Raw genomic sequence first — 22,374 nt, forward strand, 5'->3', positions numbered from 1 at the left:
AACAGAGTATAGCGAAGATAGGATTAAAGTAGAAAAAATAATAAAAACACATTGGAGAATTCTTAAATCTGACCCTCATCTAGGAGAAAAACTCCCAAATAAACCAAAATTCATTTACAAAAAAAGCAAATAATCTAAAAAGCAAACTAGCGCCAACCTTTAAACACAAAAATAACAATACTATAAGAGGGGTTCTAGGCGACAAACTACAAGGCTTTTACCCATGCATATCATGCAAAGCATGCAAACACTCAAATAAAACAAAAAGCTTTAAATCAAACATAACAATGAAAGAATACAAAATTAAGGAGACGATTAGATGTATGGACACTAATGTTATCTATCTGATTATGTGTAAAAAATGTGAAAAACAGTATGTAGGAGAGACAGAGAGAACAGTAAGAGAAAGAATTAGAGAACATCTTAATTCCATAGAGAACTCAGAAAAATAACGTAATAAGGATCTCCCTGTCGCGAAACATTTCAGGATGTAACAATAATTTAAAATACTTTAGTTTTACAGCTATAACTAAATTAAATGAGAAAAAGAGGGGTGGTAATTTATCTTATATTCTCCTGCAAAAAGAAGCTAAATGGATTTTTGAATTGCAAATCCTAAAGCCTAAATGGTTAAACTTAGATTTCAACTTAAACTGCTTCTTAAAAACCTAAATTACTCTCAAAATAATATAATATTAAATAAACAACATAAAAAAGCATTAGGATTCATAAAAACAAAAGCTGTCAAATTAAAATAGTTATATATAAATCAGTATTCACTGTATAATTTGAGAGAATATCATTTATTTTAATCTTATATTTTCACAAATAACAAATTACTTTTTCACAAAGAATAAATTATTTTTTAACTTTCTGTTATTTATTAAGGCATTTAAGAATGAAAGCTCTACTAATGAGAATAGTCTAAATTTTATTTAATGGATATTTTAAAAAAAACTTAGATCTCTTACAACCGTTTGTTGGAAACACCCCCAAAAATCTTATACGTTAATTCAACATAAATGTTTAGAAGAAACACTGTTTTTAACTAACAATCAAAACACAATAAATATATACAAGAATAAATAAGTATTTTAGTATTAAGTCTTGAAATGATAGAGATAAAATGTTTAATAATGTCACTGAACTTACTAGATCCACATTGGGTAAAATTATGAACCAATCAAAATGGAAGGAGGGCTATTTAAAGCCAGGATTAACAAAGGAGATCATGCTTGAGAAAGGCTGAAGTTATTGTCAGCGGAAACGCGTTGCGGATCTCCTATTGTGCATTGAGGAAAAGAAGAAAGGATCAGCTGTAGAGCCGGCACCCCACTGCTCAAACCAGACACTCCCCCACTGACAAACCAATCAGCGCCCTAACCGGAGTAGGCGCGAAGGCAGGAGTAGACAGAAGTGTTTGTAGCTGGGGAATTTGCGAGGCTTCAAGATCAGCTGTAGCAGAGACACCGGTCTGCTTACTTGGAGTTATTTACTTTCACACGGAGGCATCGGTCCTCATAACGAAGACAAAACCCTTCACATAGAAGTTGAACTTTTAAATAGCAGTAAGGAAGGATCATCAGACAGGTACCTGTAGCACCAAATGTATATGTAAGAGCACTACTACCCAAAAGTATTGTGCTAATCTAATGAAAGTACGGACATTATCACTACTTTGAGAAAACCTCTGAACTTTTGTGGAAATATCTGTGCAAATCTAGTGCTAAATAAATCTCCTATTATTAGGAGACACGATTTTACTGCTTTATATCGTGGACTAAGCTTATATGAATATAGCAATTTAAGCAAAACTTATATATTGTTGATAGATGTGTTAGATTGATACTGAGATATATTATTTTAGCCGTTTCTAACATTATGTGGTTATTTCAGTCTGATTAGTTGCTTTTTAAGAATACTAACATAGTATACTAGAGATTGGCCAATCTTATTATTTTACACTTTGAATTCTTGTATAAGGTACTATTTTAAATTCTCCATCAGAGCGATCATTATTGCTATTTTATTAATTTGTATAGTGTTATTCTTAGGATCTCTTTTTAACATTTGTTGAAGAATAAAATTCTCATTTTTTTATATATTGTGCTCTCTTTTTTGGGTATTTCAGCCTGAATTGGCGCTTTTCTGATTTTATATAACGTTTCATGCTGAAAGACCCAACCACGTTTCATCTTCAATGCCCTTGCTGATGGAAGGAGGTTTGCACTCAAAATCTCACGATGCATGGCCCCATTCATTCTTTCATGTACATGTATCAGTCGTCCTGTTCCCTTTGCAGAGAAACAGCCCCAAATCATGATGTTGCCACCCCCATGCTTCACAGTAGGTATGGTGTTCTTTGGTTGCAACTCAGCATTCTCTCTCCTCCAAACACGACGAGTTGTGTTTCTACCAAACAGTTCTACTTTGGTTTCATCTGACCATATGACATTCTCCCAATCCACTTCTGGATCATCCAAATGTTCTCTAGCATACTTCAGATGGGCCTGGACATGTACTGGCGTAAGCAGGGAGACACGTCTGGCACTGCAGGATCTGAGTCCCTGGCGGCGTAGTGTGTTACTGATGGTAGCCTTTGTTACATTGGTGTAATGTCCCTTTAACTGGAACTCCACCCCTAAAGCCTTTATAACCTCATTCTCACATCAACTCATTGCTTGATTATTTTGTTGCTTTGAGTAGTGCTAACCTTACTCATTTATTTGACAAGTCAAGTCTCTAATTCCTGAAAGGTGTAACTTTGCTCTGTGTTACTTCAAAACCTAGCTACCTAATTATTGCCTAATTTACACCTACCTGTTTGCTGATTCTGGTATTCATCTGAGTCTCCCTGTCAGCCCTGCACTACCTGTTTGGATCTACATTCCTGGCGTATTCATCCGCCTGTTTCCTTTCACACTGAGGATTTCACACGCTGCAGCAGCACGCTAAGGATCTCAGCCGCTGTTCCTGTTCTCTCCTGGAAGTCCGTCTCTCCTAGTATCTACACCGGATCATTCTCCTATTTGCCTATCTGTTCCACGCTAGAGCTACCGGTCACGCAAGTACTTTTGTTCTGAATACAAATTATTCTGCCATGCTGCTCTTTTCAATCATGCTTGCTAAATGTGCATTGTCTACACTGTCTGCAGTATACTTTGTCTAAGCAACTTAACTATAGCCTGTACTTACTACTAGCTCTCTGGGTCAATTGCTTCTATGTGTGCATAACTCTACTACCTGCTTCTCAAACCAGCCTAAGTGTATAAATCTGCTTGCTTTGACCTGCTAAGTGCTGCATATACAGACTTTACATTATTATTTGTGCATGCTACTTACCAACTACAGATAAATTAGTATTCAGACTCTCCTAATGAATCTTATTATTTAACTCATTCCACCTATACTATATATATATATATATATATATATATATATATATATATATATATATATATATATATATATATTCATTTATTCATATATATATATATATATATATATATATATATATATATATATATATATATATATATATATATATATATATATATATATATATATTCCTACTGTTGGGACTCAATTACTGAAGTAACTGCTGTAATTAATTAACCCTTTTGTTACAGACTTATAACATTAGGTGTTCCACTTTACAGCTACAAATAATCTGTTTTTCATTATATGAGAATTATAAACAGGTTATTACAATTGGTCCCAGTTCTCTGCAGGTCATTCACTACGTCCCCCGTGTGGTTCTGGGATGTTTGCTCACCGTTCTTGTGATCATTTTGACCCCACAGGGTGAGATCTTGCGTGGAGCCCCAGATTAAGGGAGATTATCAGTGGCCTTGTATGTCTTCAATTTTCTAATTATTGCTCCCACAGTTGATTTATTCATACCAAGCTGCTTGCCTATTGCAGGTTCAGTCTTCCCAGCCTGTTGCAGGTCTAAAATTTTGTTTCTGGTGTCCTTTGACAGCTCTTTGGTCTTCACCATAGTGGAGTTTGGAGTGTGACTGTTTGAGGTTGTGGACAGGTGTCTTTTATACTGATAACAAGTTCAAACAGGTGCCATTAATACAGGTAATAAGTGGCAGACAGAGGAGCCTCTTAAAGAAGAAGATACAGGTCTGTGAAAGCCAGAAATATTGCTTGTTTGTAGGTGACCAAATACTTATTTTCCACCATAATATGCAAATACATTCTTTCCAAATCAGACAATGTGGGAGAACTTGCACAATTGGTGGCTGACTAAATACTTTTTTGCCCCACTGTGTATATATATATATATATATATATATATATATATATATATATAACATAAAGGAAAAAACGCCCCATTGGTGAGATATCTTCATACTCCAAAGACGTTAGGATTAGCAAAAAAAACTTACTCATAGATTGATATGCACTCAAACAGTACAATTGATCCAGGCTGGACTGTTGGAGGCCGCCCAACTGACTTATGAGTGGCCCCAGATCTCGTGCAGAATCAATGGCCCACAGCCAGTATTAGGAAAAGGGAATGGTGACCAAAACCAATACTCCTGCCTAGTAAATACTTGGATCCATTGCTGAAATACTGGTATCAAATCCTTGTGCAGATATCCGGAGAGGATAGGTGGCCCAAAACAGATAGTGCTAAGTTAGAGAAATCCTCCTCTTTACAGAAAGGACTCAGGTCGGCAACAGAATGATAAAAATTGTTTTAATTAAAAAGTTTAAAATACAGCATAAAAGCACTTAGCTCACAACGCGTTTCTCGGGTTACTGTTTAATCAGGTGAGTAATAAACTAATGTCAATACAGATTTAAATACCCTATTCTCAGCGTTCTCTTGTTTGCAGAGCGCATGCGTGCATGACATCATCATTTGCACTGCCAATCATAGTGTCTTAGATATGCATGCCATATTAGTAATGCATCTTGCAACCAATGTGGAAGACTGTTTACTTCATATCCTATCTTTGCACAAGCGTGGCACATGTGTCTGAAATCAATCCTCTCCACCTGTATTACGCACGAGTGACGAACAGCTGATCGATGTCAAATGCGGTAGCCAATCACCTGGCACTCGGTCACGTGGTCATGCAAGGGGTATGTCTCGCTTAACAAATGCCAAAAAGAGATACATAATATTATAATGTATATAAAAAATATATATTCTATTGTGCCATACAAATCGCTACTATGTGTATCAGCTTGTTGAATTACAAAATCCTTTCAATTGAAAGGCAACCAGAGCTGTTATAGACAAAAAAATAAAAGACCGCATTTAACTAGATAGATGGTAGTAATATATATATATATATATATATATATATATATATATATATATATATATATATATATATATATATATATATAAAAACATAGAAACATAGAATTTGACGGTAGATAAGAACCAAAAAGGCCCATTACATGTTACTTTTTCCTTAGGATAGCCGTATGCATGTCCCAGGCATTTTTAAATTCCTTTACAGTCTTTGTGCTTACCACCTCAAATGGAAGTTTATTCCATTAATCCAACACCCTTTCTGTAAAAAAATGCTTCCTCAAATTTCTCCTGAATCTGCTACCCTCTAACTTTAGATTGTGACCCCTTGTTTTGGCATTTTTTTTTTTTTTTTAGTGAAAAATGCTTTCAGCTTCTATTTTATTAAGTCCCTTCATATATTTTAAGGTTTCTATCATATCACCTCTTTCCCTTCTATCCTCTAAACTATACATATTTAGATCATAGAGTCTTTCTTTGTACGTTTTATATTTTAGACCATGTACCGTTTTAGTAGCCCTCCTTTGGACAGCTTCAAGTTTATTTATATTTTTCTGAAGATATGGTCTCCAGAACTGTACACAGTATTCCATATTTGGTCTAACTAATGATCTGTAGAGTGGCATAAGAACCTTGCTATTTCTGCTACTAAGACCTCTTCCAATGTAACCAAGAATTTGACTGGCCATGCTGGCTGCACTGCTGTATTGTGTACCAAATTTTAAATCATCTGAAATAATTCCCAAGTCCCTTTCTTCTTTAATTACAGTCAGTAATGTACCATTGAGACTATAATTGGCCTTTGGGTTTTTGGATCCTATATTCATAATTTTGCTCTTGGTAATATTAAATTTCAGATCCCATTTATTTGACCAGTCCTCTACATTATTAATATCACAGTTCATTTGATCAACTCGTCCTGGAACATCTACCCTGTTACAAATGTTTGTATCATCAGCAAACAAGCAAACAAAACAGGCCCAAGAACAAATCCTTGGGGAACACCACTAGTAACTGATGCCTCATTTGAATGTACTCCATTAATTGAAACCCTCTGTCATCTAACTTTAAAGGGACACTCAGGTTAAATTAAATTTTCATGATTCAGATACAGCATGTAATTTTAAACAACTTTCCAATTTACTTCCATTAAAAAAAATGTGCACAGTCTTTTATATTTACAATTTTTGAGTCACCAGATCCTACTGAGCATGTGCAAGAATTCACAGACTATACGTATATGCATTTGTGATTGGCTAATTGCTATCACATGGTACAAGGGGAGTGGAAATATACATAACTTTAAATTTGTTATAAAAAATATATACTACTCATTTGAAGTTCAGACTAAGTGCTATTGCATTGTCTTGTTATCTTGCATTTGTTGATTATGCAAATCTAATGTGTTGACTAGTCCTTTAAGCTAGCATTCTACCCATTTAACAATCTTCGCATCTATTCCAAGGCAATACATTTTGTGAATACGTTTGTTGTGTGGGACGGTGTCAAATGCTTTGCTAAAGTCTAGATATGCAACATCTATGGCTCCTCCCTGGTCTATAATTTTAGTTACATGGTCAAATAAATCAATTAGATTAGTCAAGCATGATCTTCCAGCAGTGAAACCATGCTGTCCTTTGTCTTCTAAGTTGTTTATATGAATGAAAGATACAAGTCTTTCCTTTAAAAGAGTTTTCATTAATTTCCCTGCAATTGAGGTCAAACTGACTCGCCTATAGCTAGCAGAATCTTCCCTACTACCCTTTTATGAAGAGGGACTACATTGGCAATTTTCCAGTCTTTTGGAACAACTCCTTTTAAGAAGTGACTGATTAAATAAATCATCTAATTGAGTAGCTATTACGGATCAAAGTTCTCTAAGAACCCTTGGATGAAAATTATCTGGACCTACAGACTTATTTACTTTTATTTTTGATAAAGTCTTTGAAACCTCTTCCTCTGTAAAAAGAAAAGTACTACTCACATTATTATTTTTAGTAACATCCCTTAATAGAATCTCACTATCTTTACCATCTGTTGTAAAGACTGAACAAAAGTAATCATTTAAACAGTTTGCTATTTGTTTATCTTCTTCCACTACTCTATCCTCATTCTTGAGTCTAACTATCCCTCTGTTAGTTTTTCTCTTGTCACTGATATATCTAAAGAATGTTTTGTCACCGTTTTTTACAGATTGTGCTATTTTCTCTTCTGCATCAGCTTTAGATATAACAAATGTCAAGTGACATTGTATATAATGTATATAATCACTATATATATGGTAGGTAATACTCATAGAGTAGATTAAAACCAGACAACATAAGTGATTATGCTTGTGCAAATACACAATGGCAGGTTAGAAGTGCAAGTGACGTAAATGCCTATAAAATTTACACAATGATGACCTTAGAAATATATAGGATGGGTTTTTGTAGAGTATTTCATTCATTTGGTCCACCTCATATAAACATCATTGTGTATTTTTTTTTTTTAATATGCATTATAATATTATGTATCTCTTTTTGGCATTTTTTAAGCGAGACATACTCCTTGGATGACCACGTGAGCAAGTGCCAGGGAATTGGCTACCGCAGTTGACATCGATCAGATGTTCAGCACTAGTAGGTAATACAGGTGGAGAGGATTGATTTCAAACACGTGCCATGCTTGTGCAAAGATGGGATATGAAATAAACAGTCTTCCACATTGGTTACAGGATGCATTACTAATATGACACGCATATCTAAGATCACTATGACTGGCAGTTCAAATGATGACATCATACATGCACACTGCAAACAAGGGGACGCTGAGAATAGGGTATTTAAATCTGGATCAGCATTAGTTTATTACTATTAATTTTTTAATTAAAGCATTTTTTATCATTCTGTTTTCGACTTGAGTCTTTTCTATAAAGAGGAGGATTTTGCTAACTTAGCAGTGTCTGTTTTGGGCCACCTATCCTCTCCAGATATCTGCTCAAGGGTTTGATACCAGTATTTCCGCATTGGATCCAAGTATCTACTAGGCAGCAGTATTGGTTTAGGTCACCATTCCCTTTTCCTAATGCTGGCTGTGGGCCATTGATTCTGCACGAGATCTGAGACCACTCATAGGTCAGCTGGGCGGTTGATGCATATCAATCTGTGAGTACATTTTGTTTGCTAATCTTAACGTCTTTCGAGTGTGAATATATCTCACTATTGGGATGACCTGTTTTTTCCTTTATGTTTTCTAGATTGAACTCTTCTTGTCTCACAAGAATACTTCTGAAGAGTAGCAGCCCACTTACCCATCTGGGTATACCAGCTTTGGGATTGAGAGACTCTTTCTACCATTAGGTCAATTTACACATGATTGGCGCTTATATTATTTTGCCATGTTTATATATATATATATATATATATATATATATATATATATATACTTAGAACATATTCTGCTGTGTGCAGAATAGAGGAATGTGAAATATTTACAGTAAATATATAGTTAAAACCTTTATTAAAAATGAATATTACATAAATATGTTTTTACATGTTTAATTCTACTTAAATGCAAGTGGCTCGGAAGCACTTCTATATATGTTTATATATGTGTACATATGTATTTATGTGTTTATATTTGTATATTTTATATATTTTATATTTTATATTTGCATATCTTACCCAGAATCCTTTGCTGCATCGGAAACAATGTATTCCAGAGTTTTTTTTCTGTGGGAAAAACAAGCCTTCTGACCTGTCTAGATTTGTTAATAAACTACACAATGAGTTATTTTCTCTATTTTGTGCGTAGTGGAGGATTTTAAACTCACCTTTTACCTCCCCCTAATTTAAAATGTTGTTGTATTTTGCCCGGAAACAACTTTACCCAGCAGTGATTCAAACTTTCTCCCAGCTGATGAGTAGCAACAACTGCGAAACAGTCTGTCCTGGGATGGTTATGAATCACTGCTCTAACCCTAGCTAAGTTTATAAGCTGTGTGAACAGCGATACTTTGGCGTTAAGGGAATCTGCTGAAAAGCAGACTTGATGTAAAAAGGTGTGTCATTGTGAACCTAATTTGCACATCTTACCCAGAATCCTTTGCTGCATTGGAAACAATGTATTCCAGAGTTTTTCTGTGGGAAAAACAAGCCTTCTGGCCTGTCTAGATTTGTTAATGAACTACAAAATGAGTTATTTCCTCTAGTATATATCTCTGTAAATACATAAATACATATGTACATACAGATAGACATATTAGACATGTATATGTTTGCATCTCAAATCTCAATGTTAAAGCCCTTTGCCTTGCCTGAGACCTCATATCATTGAGCCCTTATAACTTTTGTGTGCAATATTGGTTTTGAATAAGTTTTATTAGATATTGTTATTATGAGTGTAACTGTACTTTGTAATGTATTTTTGACATGTTTTGTGCAACATTTTTGTTTTGCAAAACAGTTAACCAGAGCTCTGAGGACTAGGGATGGGTGAATGTTTCTAAAAATTTGAAATTTAAAACGAATTTGATACATACGTTCATTCAAATCGAATTTCGAATGTTTATATAACATTCTAACATTCTATTTTCGAATTTTCGTTTTCGAAAATATTCGTTCGAATAATAGAATGTTTAGCTATGTATTCATTCAATTTCGAAATGTAATATTCGAATTCGAATGTGACATTCAAATTTGAAATAGTATTTCTAGTCTACAACTCTGTTTAATAAATGTAATATTAGAATTCGAATGTTACATTCGAATTCGAATGTCACATTCGAATTTGAAATAGTATTTCTAGTCTAATACTGTGTTTTAAATGTGATATTCGATTCGAATGTGATATTCGATTCGAATGTGACATACAAATTCGAAATAGTATTTCTAGTCTAATACTGTGTTTTATAAATGTAATATTCAAATTCGAATGTGACATTTGATTCGAATGTGATATTCGATTTGAATGTGACATTCGAAATAGTGTTTCTAGTCTACAATTGTGTTTTATAAATGTAATATTCAAATTCGAATGTGATATTCGAATGAAACATTCGAATTCTAATGTGACATTTGAATTCGTATGTGACATTCGAAAACTGTAAATAACATTCGAAAATTAAATTTTTACGAATATTCGTTCTTATCAACATTCTATTATGTAAATCGAATTTCTACAATAACATTCGTTCTAACATTCAAATTCGGATATAAACACATTCGCCCATCCCTACTGAGGATGCAGTAATCATTCTAGCATAAATCACGATTGTGCTCAAGCGATGGCAATTGCGCTCAAGCGATCACGCTGACTTTCAACTTGTAATACAAGCGGTAAGCAAGATGAGCCCAAACACCGGCAATAAACCCCTTATCGCTTGTGCGTAATTGTTAGTGCTCCAATTGTAATCTGGCCTATAGTATTTAAAAAATATAATACAAAATTTAAAAAATGCATCATATGTTAACACAAGGAGGAGAGAGGGATGTAGGGGGTTAGAGCAAGAAAAAAAAAATCTATACATTAAATTAAAAGAAAGCAAATAAAATGTCCCTTAAGAAATGGAGTCATTAAACTGAAAAAAGTAAAGATTGGGGAAAAAGGAAACTAATCACATTTTAAGTGTTGGGCTAAATATAATAATACAGTGAACTCTAAAGAACAAAAAACAATCACCCAAATAATTTATTAAAACAAATATAATGAATTCTTATACATTAATTGAAATAAAAACACATATTATAACTCATGTGAATTTAAAATAATTATAAACAACAAAAAACACCTCTGTCTTTTACACTTTCCATTCTCAATATCATATCCCTGTCCCTGTATTGCCAATCCCTCTTTCAATCAAACATAAATGACCCCTTCACCGCTTCTTCCAAAGCCTAATCAGAATTATATAAAGGAAGTAATATTATTTTTGTTATCATTTAGCAAAGAAAGAATGCATATCTCCAATTTTTCCAAAAAATATTAAATTCTTTTTTTAAGTCAAATTTTTTAATAATTAGTTGATCAAATATCAATATTTTTAGCTTACTAATGGCCAGATAACAAGTGGATCTTAATTTAACACTCCCGCTTGAGCATTCTCTGCGCTAGAAGTAAGCTTTTTGCGTACTTTGGGTTGCACTTGTATTACAAGTTGAAAATTAAAAGTTTTTGCTCGTGTGCTAACCCGACGAGCATAAAAAAAGGAATTTACAATATCGTGCGATCGATCAAGTATTTTCCCATGAAAGTCAATGGAGCAAAAAAAATGGAAAAACCCTACTTGCACGCAAACACGATCACATATTCTCGAGTGCGCTAACTCAACATGAAAATATAGGAATATTTCACATAACAATGTTCTTCAGACTTCACTAAGCAGAATATATTCTATTTATTCATAAATACATATTTCTGCATATATCTGATGGGGTTTTGGTACTATATATATATTATATATATATATATATATATACATATATATATATATATATAGATTATAGATAGATAGATAAATACATGATTATATATAGGTATAGATATAAATATGAATATCTATTTGGAAATACATAGAACATATTCCCTTATGAGCGGAACATTGGAATGTGAAATATTTACAGTAAATATACAGTATAACATTTTATTAAATATAAATATTGCATACATATTTTTTTTCATGTTTTTATCTACTGCAAAGAGCTCCAATGCACTATATATATATATATATATATATATATATATATATATATATATATATATATATATATATATATTTATGTGTTTATTTCTGCATATATGCCTGTAAATACATATATACCCATATAAATACATATGAACATATATTTATACATACACATACATATTTAGGCATCTTTGAGCCCTTATAACTTTTTTGTGCAATGTTTTTTTTTTAAATAATTTTATTAGAAAGTGTTACTATAAGTGTAACTGTTCTTTGTAATGTATTTTTTATGTGTTTTGTGACATTTTTTTGTTAACCAGAGCTATAAGGTTTTGCTAACTCAATTCAAATTAACTTCCATTGCACTCAAACGATTGCGTTTACTTTCAATTTGTAATATGAGCAAAAACCTGATGCGCACAAACACCCGCGTAAACCCCTTTTCGCTCACACTAAACTGTCAGCTCTCCATTCATAATCTAGCCCTAAATTTTGAGAGTTTATCCGATATACATTGTGCAATTTAATTTCCTTGCAAAACAAATAACTCCAAATATTAACTTTTACAATTTGTTTGCACCCCTTGAGACTCCAGCAACCCAAGATAGAATTTAAATCTAGTTTTTACATAATTTGCTAATCCAGCATTCAGTTCTCTTCCACAACCTTTGTATTTCAAACTACAAAAAATGTCTATAATGTCAAATGTTTAAATAATTAGTTCATTAAATATCTTTAGCTTACTAAATTTAGCGAGCTTATCTGATATCCATTGTGGAAATTAATTTCCTTGCAAAAAAAATAAGTTCAAAAATAAACTTTTACATTTTGTTACGTCCTTTGAGACTCTATAAACCCAAGATACATTTTCAAATCTAGTTTTTACATAATTTCCTAATCCAATATTCAGTTCTGATTCTTTGTATTTCCAGAATACAAAAAATATCTATAAAAATGTTTAATCTGGTCATTATATTACCAGTTCTGCTTAACATTTTTAAATTATACTTTGAGTTTAATTAGTCATATGGATTGCATAAGTAAGTGCTTCTCTTAAATGCTCTATATTTTGCTTACTATAAATATGTTGTTTTTCAGTAGTGAAATCTGGTTGCAGATACTTACTACAAGCATAATAGTTTACCCTTTCCAATACACACCTGATCTGTTGCATTATGGCTTGTATTATTTAGCTGGTTCCCCATTTCTGCAACATGTGTGATGTTGCTTCACCTATCCCAAAATACTTCTTTCTTCTTACACAGAATTCCTGTTGGTTCGCCGCTTGCTCTATATGTTTGCTGCTTCTACAACTATGAATAAAGTAACTATGAGTAAAGTAATTGCTAAAACCATTGCACACATACAATGGAAAGAGGAAGTGGATGGTTTGTCTTACCAAAAGTAGATTTAAAAAAAGAAAAAACATTTTCTAGTAACTAACAATAATGTGAAATGAATTTTAAAAAGTCAGTCTTGTAATATATAGCAGATATTTGTCAAACGATTTGCAAAAATTCCCATAGACTTTAATATTTCATGTTGTTGAAGTCTCAACTTTCCCTAATTAGCTTTGGCTGATATCAACTGCAAAACAAGGCACTTTATACTAACATTATGACGCTAGTCGCTAGTTTTGTTGTCTGCAATTAAAGCCCAGATTGGTTCTTCCAGGTAAGGAAAATGGTGAATTTAGTTGTATTTTTGATAATCAATTGCAGTAAAAGGATGTTATTTTTGTAACACCTTAACCAAGTTAGGACATTCCATGCTGTCTTGAAAACACTGGGCTTTAAGGATGTTTAGACGTTATGGAACGCCCTAACTTCTATTCCCCCCCCCCTCTCTCCCTGTAATACTTACTCTGCTGGACCCAATGCCCGACCTTGCCTGGCAAATCAGCCAGTCCCCAGTATCCACTCAGCACCTCGGATTGCAGTGACAACCAGTCACTGATACAATGTGATAGCCAGTGATTGGAATCATTAGCTGTCTGCACTGCCACTGCCTCTTTCTTTCCTCAGTGTAATCGGAGGTGAGAGAGACAGAGAGATCATTGCTACTATTCACAGTACACTGCTACAATACATAGTTATATACTTCAGTAATAAAGAAAATGTTTTATTAACCCTTTAAGTGCTGATCACAGTGTTATTGCTGTGATCACTCTGATTAGTACTATAGTACTGTTTAGTACTTTTGTGGTGTGCTTTTTTATTTTATTAAAATTTCAACCCTTTTGTCATTTTGTATTTTTTTAAAAAAATGTTTAATCCTTTCTAGTGGTTTCTGTGATCTGTGATCAGTCTGATCAGAGTGCTCTGTCTGATTAACCTGATCTGTTAATTTTTCTTTTCTTTTTACTGTTAGTGTACTAAAACAAAACAAAACCCTTTCAGTGCTGTTTAGATCTGATCACAGCTTTCATACTGTGATCAGTACTGTTTTATTTTTTGAGTGGTGTGTAGGGTTCATTTTGTAGATGAATCCCTGACAAAAATCAAAAGGAAGATTGTTTTTAAGCAATGTATTCCATCTAAACATTCACACTATGGAATTAAATGTTATAAACTGTGCAAATGCACTACAAGTTATACCTGGGCATTTTGTATTTATAAAGGGAAAGATAGTCATCTTGATCCACCTGGTTGTCCAGATTCTATGGGCACAAATGGCAAGATTGTGTGGGATTTCCTCCTACCCATGCTGAACAAAGGCTATGGGGCTGATTTATCATTGTCTGTCTGACACGATACGCTGTAGCGTATCATGTCCGCTGGACATCGCTGAATGCCAACAGCATACACTGTCGGCATTTAAGATTGCACAAGTAATTCTGGTGAACTGATTGTGCAATGCCACCCCTTGCAGATCCGTGGCCAATCGGCCGCTAGCAAGGGCTTTCAATCAACCCGATCATATATGATTGGGCGGGTTGCAGAATGCAGCCTCAGAGGGAGCGGACCAGTTATGGAGCAGCGGTCTTAAGACAGCTGCTTCATACAGTATCTCACAAAGTGAGTACCCCCTCACATTTTTGTAAATATTTTATTATATCTTTTCATGTGACAACACTGAAGAAATGACACTTTGCTACAATGTAAAGTAGTGAGTGCACAGCCTGTATAATAGTGTAAATTTGCTGTCCCCTCAAAATAACTCAACATACAGCCATTAATGTCTAAACTAGTGGCAACAAAAGTGAGTACACCCCTAAGTGGAAATGTACAAATTGGGCCCAAAGTGTCAATATTTTGTGTGGCCACCATTATTTTCCAGCACTGCCTTAACCCTTTTGGGCATGGAGTTCACCAGAGCTTCACAGGTTGCCCCTAGAGTCCTCTTCCACTCCTCCATGACAACAACACAGAGCTGGTGGATGTTAGAAACCTTGTGCTCCCCCACCTTCCTTTTGAGGATGCCCCACAGATGTTCAATAGGGTTTAGGTCTGGAGACATGCTTGGCCAGTCCATCACCTTTACCCTCAGCTTCTTTAGCAAGGCAGTGGTCGTCTTGGAGGTGTGTTTGGGGTCGGTATCATGCTGGAATACGGAATACTCTCAAGGGAGGGGATCATGTTCTGCTTCAGAATGTCACAGTACAGTACATGTTGGCATTCTTGGTTTCCTCAATAGACTGTAGCTCCCCAGTGCCGGCAGCAATCATGCAGGCCCAGACCATGAGACTCCCACCAGCATGCTTGACTGTAGGCTCACATGACTCCTCACCTGGTTTCCGACACACATGCTTGACACCATTAAAACTAAATAAGTTTATCTTGGTCTCATCGGACCACAGGACATGGTTCCAGTAATCCATGTCCTTAGTCTACTTGCCTTCAGAAAACTGTTTGCAGGCTTTCTTGTGCAGCATCTCAAATACTGGACATAACCCATTTAGAATACCCTGAGTTGTCTACTTTTGCAGATGGTATGCCATCATGGGGTAATTTTGTATTCTGGGCTGCCTTACTATCTCAAAGGCAACGTAGTTCTAGCAAACCAATCAGTCACATTTCCATTAATGAAAACTGAAATAGGCAGGGCCCATATTTGAACCCGTAGCTTTATGAAACCCCATAAAACCTGTACATGGGGTAATTGTTTTACTCGTGGGAGATTGCTGAGCACACATATTGGTGCTTTATAGCAGTATAATATATAAAGATGATGATATAAACAGTAAAAAAGACAGTGTTTTTGTGGAAAATGCAAAAAAAAAAAAACAACACAAAAAAACCCCCAAAAAACATGACCATTAAATTTGTCTAGGTTTTGTGATGAAGTGGCTTCAAAAAACTGTAATACCCCTTTTAGAAAGTCTTGATTGTCTTCCCCTAGTGGAGATTCTAGGAAAACCCTGATTTGTCTATGTTTGCAAATGGTATGCCATCTTGAGCCTCATTTTCATTCCTGGGCTGCCATACTGTCCCAAAGGCAATGTAAGTCTAGCAAACCAATGAGACAAATTTCCATGAATGAAAACTGAAATGGGCAGGTCTCATATTTGACCCTGCAACTTCCTGAAACCCCATACAACCTGTACATAGGGGTATTGTACTTGTGAGACATCGCTATACACAAATATGGGTGTTTTATAGCAATAGATATAGAAGGATGATGATGATGAAGGATGATGATGTAAACAAGTGCACTGTTTGTGCGAAAAATGCAAAAAAAATGACCACTAAATCTGGCAAGGTTTTGTGACCAAGTGGCTACAAAAAATGACTGGACGTACCCTTTTTGGAATATTCTGGGTTGTCTACTTTTTGGAAATGGTATGCCATCATAGGTGAAATTTTGATTTCAGAGCTGCCATACTGTCTCAAAGTCATTGAAGGCCCAGAAAATCAATGTGTCAAATTTTTATGTTTGAATACTGAAATGGGCAAACCCCATATTTGACCCTGTAACTTCCAAAAAAAACCCATAAAATATGTACATAGGGGGTATTGTTTTATTCATCAGAGATCACTAAACACAAATAAACACAAATATTAATTTTTTATAGAGTAAAATGTATAAAGATGGAGAAATAGACAGTGAAAGTACTGTGCTTGTGTGAAAAACACAGAAAATAAATAAATTTGGCCACATGGTTTTATGCGAAATAGATCATGACAAACTAACGGCTAGATTTAGAGTTTGGCGTTAGCCGTCAAAACCAGCGTTATTTACTATTAAATAGTAAATAACTATTTAATAGCTATTGTACCTGGTTAAAATAAATACAAAGTTGCCTGTAAAATAAATATTAATCCTAAAATATAATTATAATTTATATTGTAGCTATATTAGGGTTTATTTTACAGGTAAGTATTTAGCTTTAAATAGGAATAATTTATTTAATAAGAGTTAATTTATTTTGTTAGATTTAAATTATATTTAACTTAGGGGGGTGTTAGGGTTAGGGTTAGACTTAGCTTTAGGGGTTAATACATTTTTTAGAGTAGCGGTGAGGTCCGGTCGGCAGATTAGGGGTTAATACTTGATGTTAGGTGTCGGCGATGTTAGGGAGGACAGATTAGGGGTTAATACTATTTATTATAGGGTTATTGAGGCAGGAGTGAGGCGGGTTAGGGGTTAATACATTTATTATAGTAGCGGTGAGGTCCGGTCGGCAGATTAGGGGTTAATAATTGTAGGTAGTTGGAGGCGACGTTGGGGGCGGCAGATTAGGGGTTAATAAATATGATATAGGGGTTGGCGGTGTTAGGGGCAGCAGATTAGGGGTTCATAGGGATAACGTAGGTTGCGGCGGTGTACGGAGCGGCAGATTAGGGGTTAAAAAAATATGCAGGTGTCAGCGATAGCGGGGGCAGCAGATTAGGGGTTAATAAGTGTAAGGCTAGGGGTGTTTAGACTCGGGGTGTTAGGTGCAGACATAGGAAGTGTTTCCCCATAGGAAACAATGGGGCTGCGTTAGGAGCTGAACGCTGCTTTTTTACAGGAGTTTGGGATTTTTTCAGCTCAAAATGCCCCATTGTTTTCTATGGGGGAATCGTGCACGAGCACGTTTTTGAATCTGGCCGCGTCCGTAAGCACCGCTGGTATTGAGACTTGCAGTGGTGGTAAATATGCTATACGCTCCCTTTTTGGAGCCTAACGCAGACCTTCTGTGAACTCTAAATACCAGCGGTATTTAAAAGGTGCGGGAGAAAAAAAGCCAGCGTTAGATACGCGGGTCGTTACCGACAAAACTCTAAATCTAGCCGTAATTGAATTAGATTCTCCAAGGAAGCAAGTAAAAATATAGCTAAAGCGGAATAAGTTGATGAGATATACTTAGATTTGGCAAAGTCATTTAATGCAGTGCCACATGAGAGATTAATGTACAAAATTAAGGGACTGGGAATAGCTGAAAATGTTAAAAGATAGGGAGCAACGAGTAGTAGTAAATGGATCATACTCAGATTGGACAAAGGTAATCAGTGGAGTCCCCCAGGGATTAGTACTGGGCCCTGTTTTTTTTATATTTTTATTAATGATTTGGAGCAAGGATTAAATATCAACATCTCTATTTTTGCAGATAATACAAAGTTATGTAAGGTCATTAGGTCAGAGCAGGATTAATTTTCGTTACAAGGGGATCTGCAAAAAATTGAAGTATGGTCATGTAAAATGAGATTTAATATGGGAAAATGCAAGGTTCTACATTTTGGAAGTAAAAATAAGTAGGCAACGTATTATGTAAATGGGACAAGACTTAGCCCAAGAGAGGAGGAAATGGATTTTGGAGTAGTAATAGATAACAAGCTAAAGATGGGTGCACAATGCAGGGTAGCAGCTTCTAAAGCTAATAAGATACTAGCATGTATTAAAAGAGGCATTGATTCAAGGGAGGAAAACATTATTCTGTCACTATATAAACCCCTAGTAAGACTTCGCCTTGAGTATGGAATGCAGTTCTGGGGACCGATTTAAAAAAAGACATTGCAAACCTAGAAAAAGTTCAGAGTAGGGCCATATCACTAATAAGGGGAATGAAGAATTTAAACTATGAGGAAAGGTGTGCCAAACTGGGTCTGTTTTCTCTAGAAAAAAAGCGCTTGAGAGGTGACATGATTACTTTATATAAATATATTCATGGCCCATATACAGATATGGCAGAAGCTCTGTTCCCAAAGAAAATTGTTTGTGATGAAACAACCCATGCTAGGTTGAGAAACACGTTGCATGATTTTAAATTTTGCTTGCTATTGTTTTAAACTTATCAACATTTGTTTTAATAAACTGAACTTGTTTTATGCAAGCTTTGGTTCATTACCTTCTATTGGTTTTACACACTGATTCTGACTATCCATCAGCACATACTTTGACAAAGATCCCCCTGCACTATCTACTCTGCACCTGGAGAGGTTTAGCTGGTACACCTGAAGACACCAGCCAGCCCCTACTAGTACATAAGTGTACTTGGGCCAATTGTGAGTACCCATTTGGCATTTTTACTTTGATTTCACATATATGGATATATTGATGCACACATGAGGAGCCCCTCTTGTTCTTTATTATTATCTAAGCTATAATCTTCTAAGAGAGGAAAAAGCTCTCTTTTAAGTTGCCTGGGCTCTATGAAAAAACAGGTATACTTTTTTATGGCAAAAAGATTATAACCAGCCTTGGTGTAGGCCAATCGAAAGTATTTAAGTGCATAGTCATATATATATATATATATATATATATATATATATATATATATATATATATATATATATATATATATATATATATATATATAGCTCAGAAGGATAGCCCACCTAACTTTAAACTGTCATGATTCAGATACAGCAGAAATTAAATTCACCTCTTTTCTGTCATTATATGTTCAGTGTATTTCTTCCTTCTCTTGAATTTCTTTTTCAGTAAGAAATGTCATCTTATATGCCAGGTCATTTTATAACACCTGTGAAGGGGTGTTTTTTTTTTTAAAATAGATTGCAATCAGGAGGGGTTAGACAGGGGCGGCGAGAAACCTGGCCCAGCTCTTAAAGGGACAGGAACAGGAACCCCCAAAATATTATTTCAAGATTTGGATAGAACATACAATTTTAAACAACTTTCTAAATTACTTCTATTATCAAATTTGCTTCATTCTTTTGTTATCCTTTGCTGAAGGAACAGCATTGCACTACTGGCAGCTATCTGAACACATCTATTTAGTCAATCACAAGAGACAAATGTGTGCAGGCACCAATTAGCAGCTAGCTCCCACTAGTGCAACTTACATTTTCAATTTCATATCCCTTTAAAATAGCCATAGATGACTATATATACATATAGCAGAGAAGTCTTCATTAAAACTGCAGGACATGCAAATTAACACAACATAAGGCTTTGGCCTGTAGTCCAGGGTCCTCTGCAGGGAGGAGAGAGGAAGAGAAAAGGCAAGAAAAGAAACTTTGTCCATTCCCTTCTAGAAATACTTGCATCTTTTTATCACTTTCCCCACACTGGGAGAACATGCAGAAGCTGTAATCTGGTTAAGTAAGCTTCTTATCGGATTTAATTGAACTCTCTCCAGTGTATGAAGGTCAGGAGAAGCGGATTAAAGGCTATCTGTCAAGCTAAAGTTAAAGTGGGGGGGGGGAGAGAGGAGGAAGGGGAAGGAAGGAAAAGAGAAGAAAATCCAATATACTACAGATTGGACAATAATAGAGACGTTAATAAGTAAAATGTCCTTTGTGCAAATGTAGTTTTCTTTTTTTTTTCTCTTCCTTTTTTATTTTTTTGTTGTTTATTACAGACTAAGCTATCTGTCATTTGTCAATTTTTGTATCTCCCATTTCTAACCTCTTCGTTCTAGGTTGGGAAAGGCTGGTGCTTGTACTGCATTCTTTGATATTGTTCTAGAGTGGGTAGCCCAGTTGGTCATCTTGTGAATATAGTGTATTAATATTTAACAGGGCAAATATTACAGGATATAAAGGATATTTATCTGTAATTGATAGAAATAACTTAAAGTGATAAATATTATATGTTTATATTACCCCAGATAAGTTTTCCTTTTATGTTAACAGAATATTTGAATATAAAAGAGATAGAACTGTCTCTGGGCCATTAAGAGGTCATCTAGGATTTAAACATTATTTTTTTTATTTTTTTGATAGATCCGCTATTATAACCAAAATATAAGTTCTTTAATAATAATGTGCTGGATGCTGTTTAGTTGTTAATATATGTAAGTAGTAATGGGCAGAGGCTGACTGAAAATATCTCTGAGTAAACCATTACATTCTGTTTAAAAATGGAACAGAGTGGGGCTGATACCTAGATAATTGATTTTGGGTGTGATAGGCAGAATTCGGCGTTGGCAGTGTGACCTATTCATTAAACATTTCGATAAATTCCCACACAAACACAATTCTAAGTTAATAAACCACATAGGTTCACAATAGGGCCCAGTTTAGGGGGAACCCCTTACTTCTACCACAACCGGAACAAGTTGTCCGACCACCAATTATATTTAGTTCACTCTAATATAGCAATTTTGCTTGCACGTACTAATGTGTTTTTGTTTATAACACCGCTTGTCACACAACACTTTTTTTTTTTTTTCTTTCTTACAATTACACTACACTTATATACACCTTATGGAAAAATTCATACCTAACCTTAAAACTAGGTCCCCAGCCATGCCAACAAAGAGAGATAAGAAGATAAAAATGCCACAAGAGACAGGAATAGAGGTTACTTCAGATACACAGATAATTAGCCCAGAAAAGCAACTAACGGTGAATCAACTAGCTGAATTAATATTACCACAATTTTAATCTGTTAAAAAAGAGATAGCTACTCTTTCATCAGAAATCAGATCATTTTCTAATAGAATATCGGAGGTTGAAGAGAGAGTATCAGACCTAGAAGATAGATTAAATTCACAGGAAGTAAACTGGACAAATTATGAAGATAAAATAAAAATAATGCAGCTGAAAATTGATGATCTAGAAGATAGGTCCCGTAGAAATAATATTCGAATTGTAGGACTACCCGAAGGCAGTGAGTATGAAGATTTAGTACTATTTGGTTCAACCACCTTAGCACAATTATTGGGGTTGCAAATATCAGAAAGAATACAGGTGGAAAGGGCACATAGGATAGGAAGTATCAAAAAATATCATGATGGTAGTACTCGACCAAGGATGGTACTAATAATGTATTTAAACTTGCAGGATAAAATAAGTATAATGAGACAGTATAGGAAAATCTCAATATTTAAGATAGGCACCAAACAAGTATATATGCTCCAGGATTTCTCCGTAGAGACATCCTCAAAAAGAAAGGTAATGGCCCCTTTTTGTATGAGTTTAATTAAAGCTGGAATCAAGGCAAATTTGAGATACCCCGCTAAAATTATAATCACAATTTCAGAAGGGAATAATATGGTTCTGAATTCTGCAGAAGAAGCTAAATATATTGCACTAAGAAAGGT

General features: G+C 34.8%; 1 protein-coding gene across 1 annotated transcript in view; it reads right to left on the bottom strand.

The window, feature by feature from the left end:
- Positions 1-13,242, bottom strand: part of LOC128655329 (G-protein coupled receptor 55-like) — a 24,662-nt gene extending 11,420 nt beyond the window's left edge. The window contains exon 1 of the mRNA XM_053708980.1: positions 13,103-13,242. Coding sequence (XP_053564955.1) covers positions 13,103-13,147 — 45 coding nt within the window. The 5' untranslated portion in view covers positions 13,148-13,242. The remainder of the gene's footprint in view (positions 1-13,102) is intronic.
- Positions 13,243-22,374: the final 9,132 nt, after the last annotated feature.

This window comes from Bombina bombina, chromosome 4, assembly GCF_027579735.1.
Source record: "Bombina bombina isolate aBomBom1 chromosome 4, aBomBom1.pri, whole genome shotgun sequence".
NCBI classification, from domain to species: domain Eukaryota; kingdom Metazoa; phylum Chordata; class Amphibia; order Anura; family Bombinatoridae; genus Bombina; species Bombina bombina.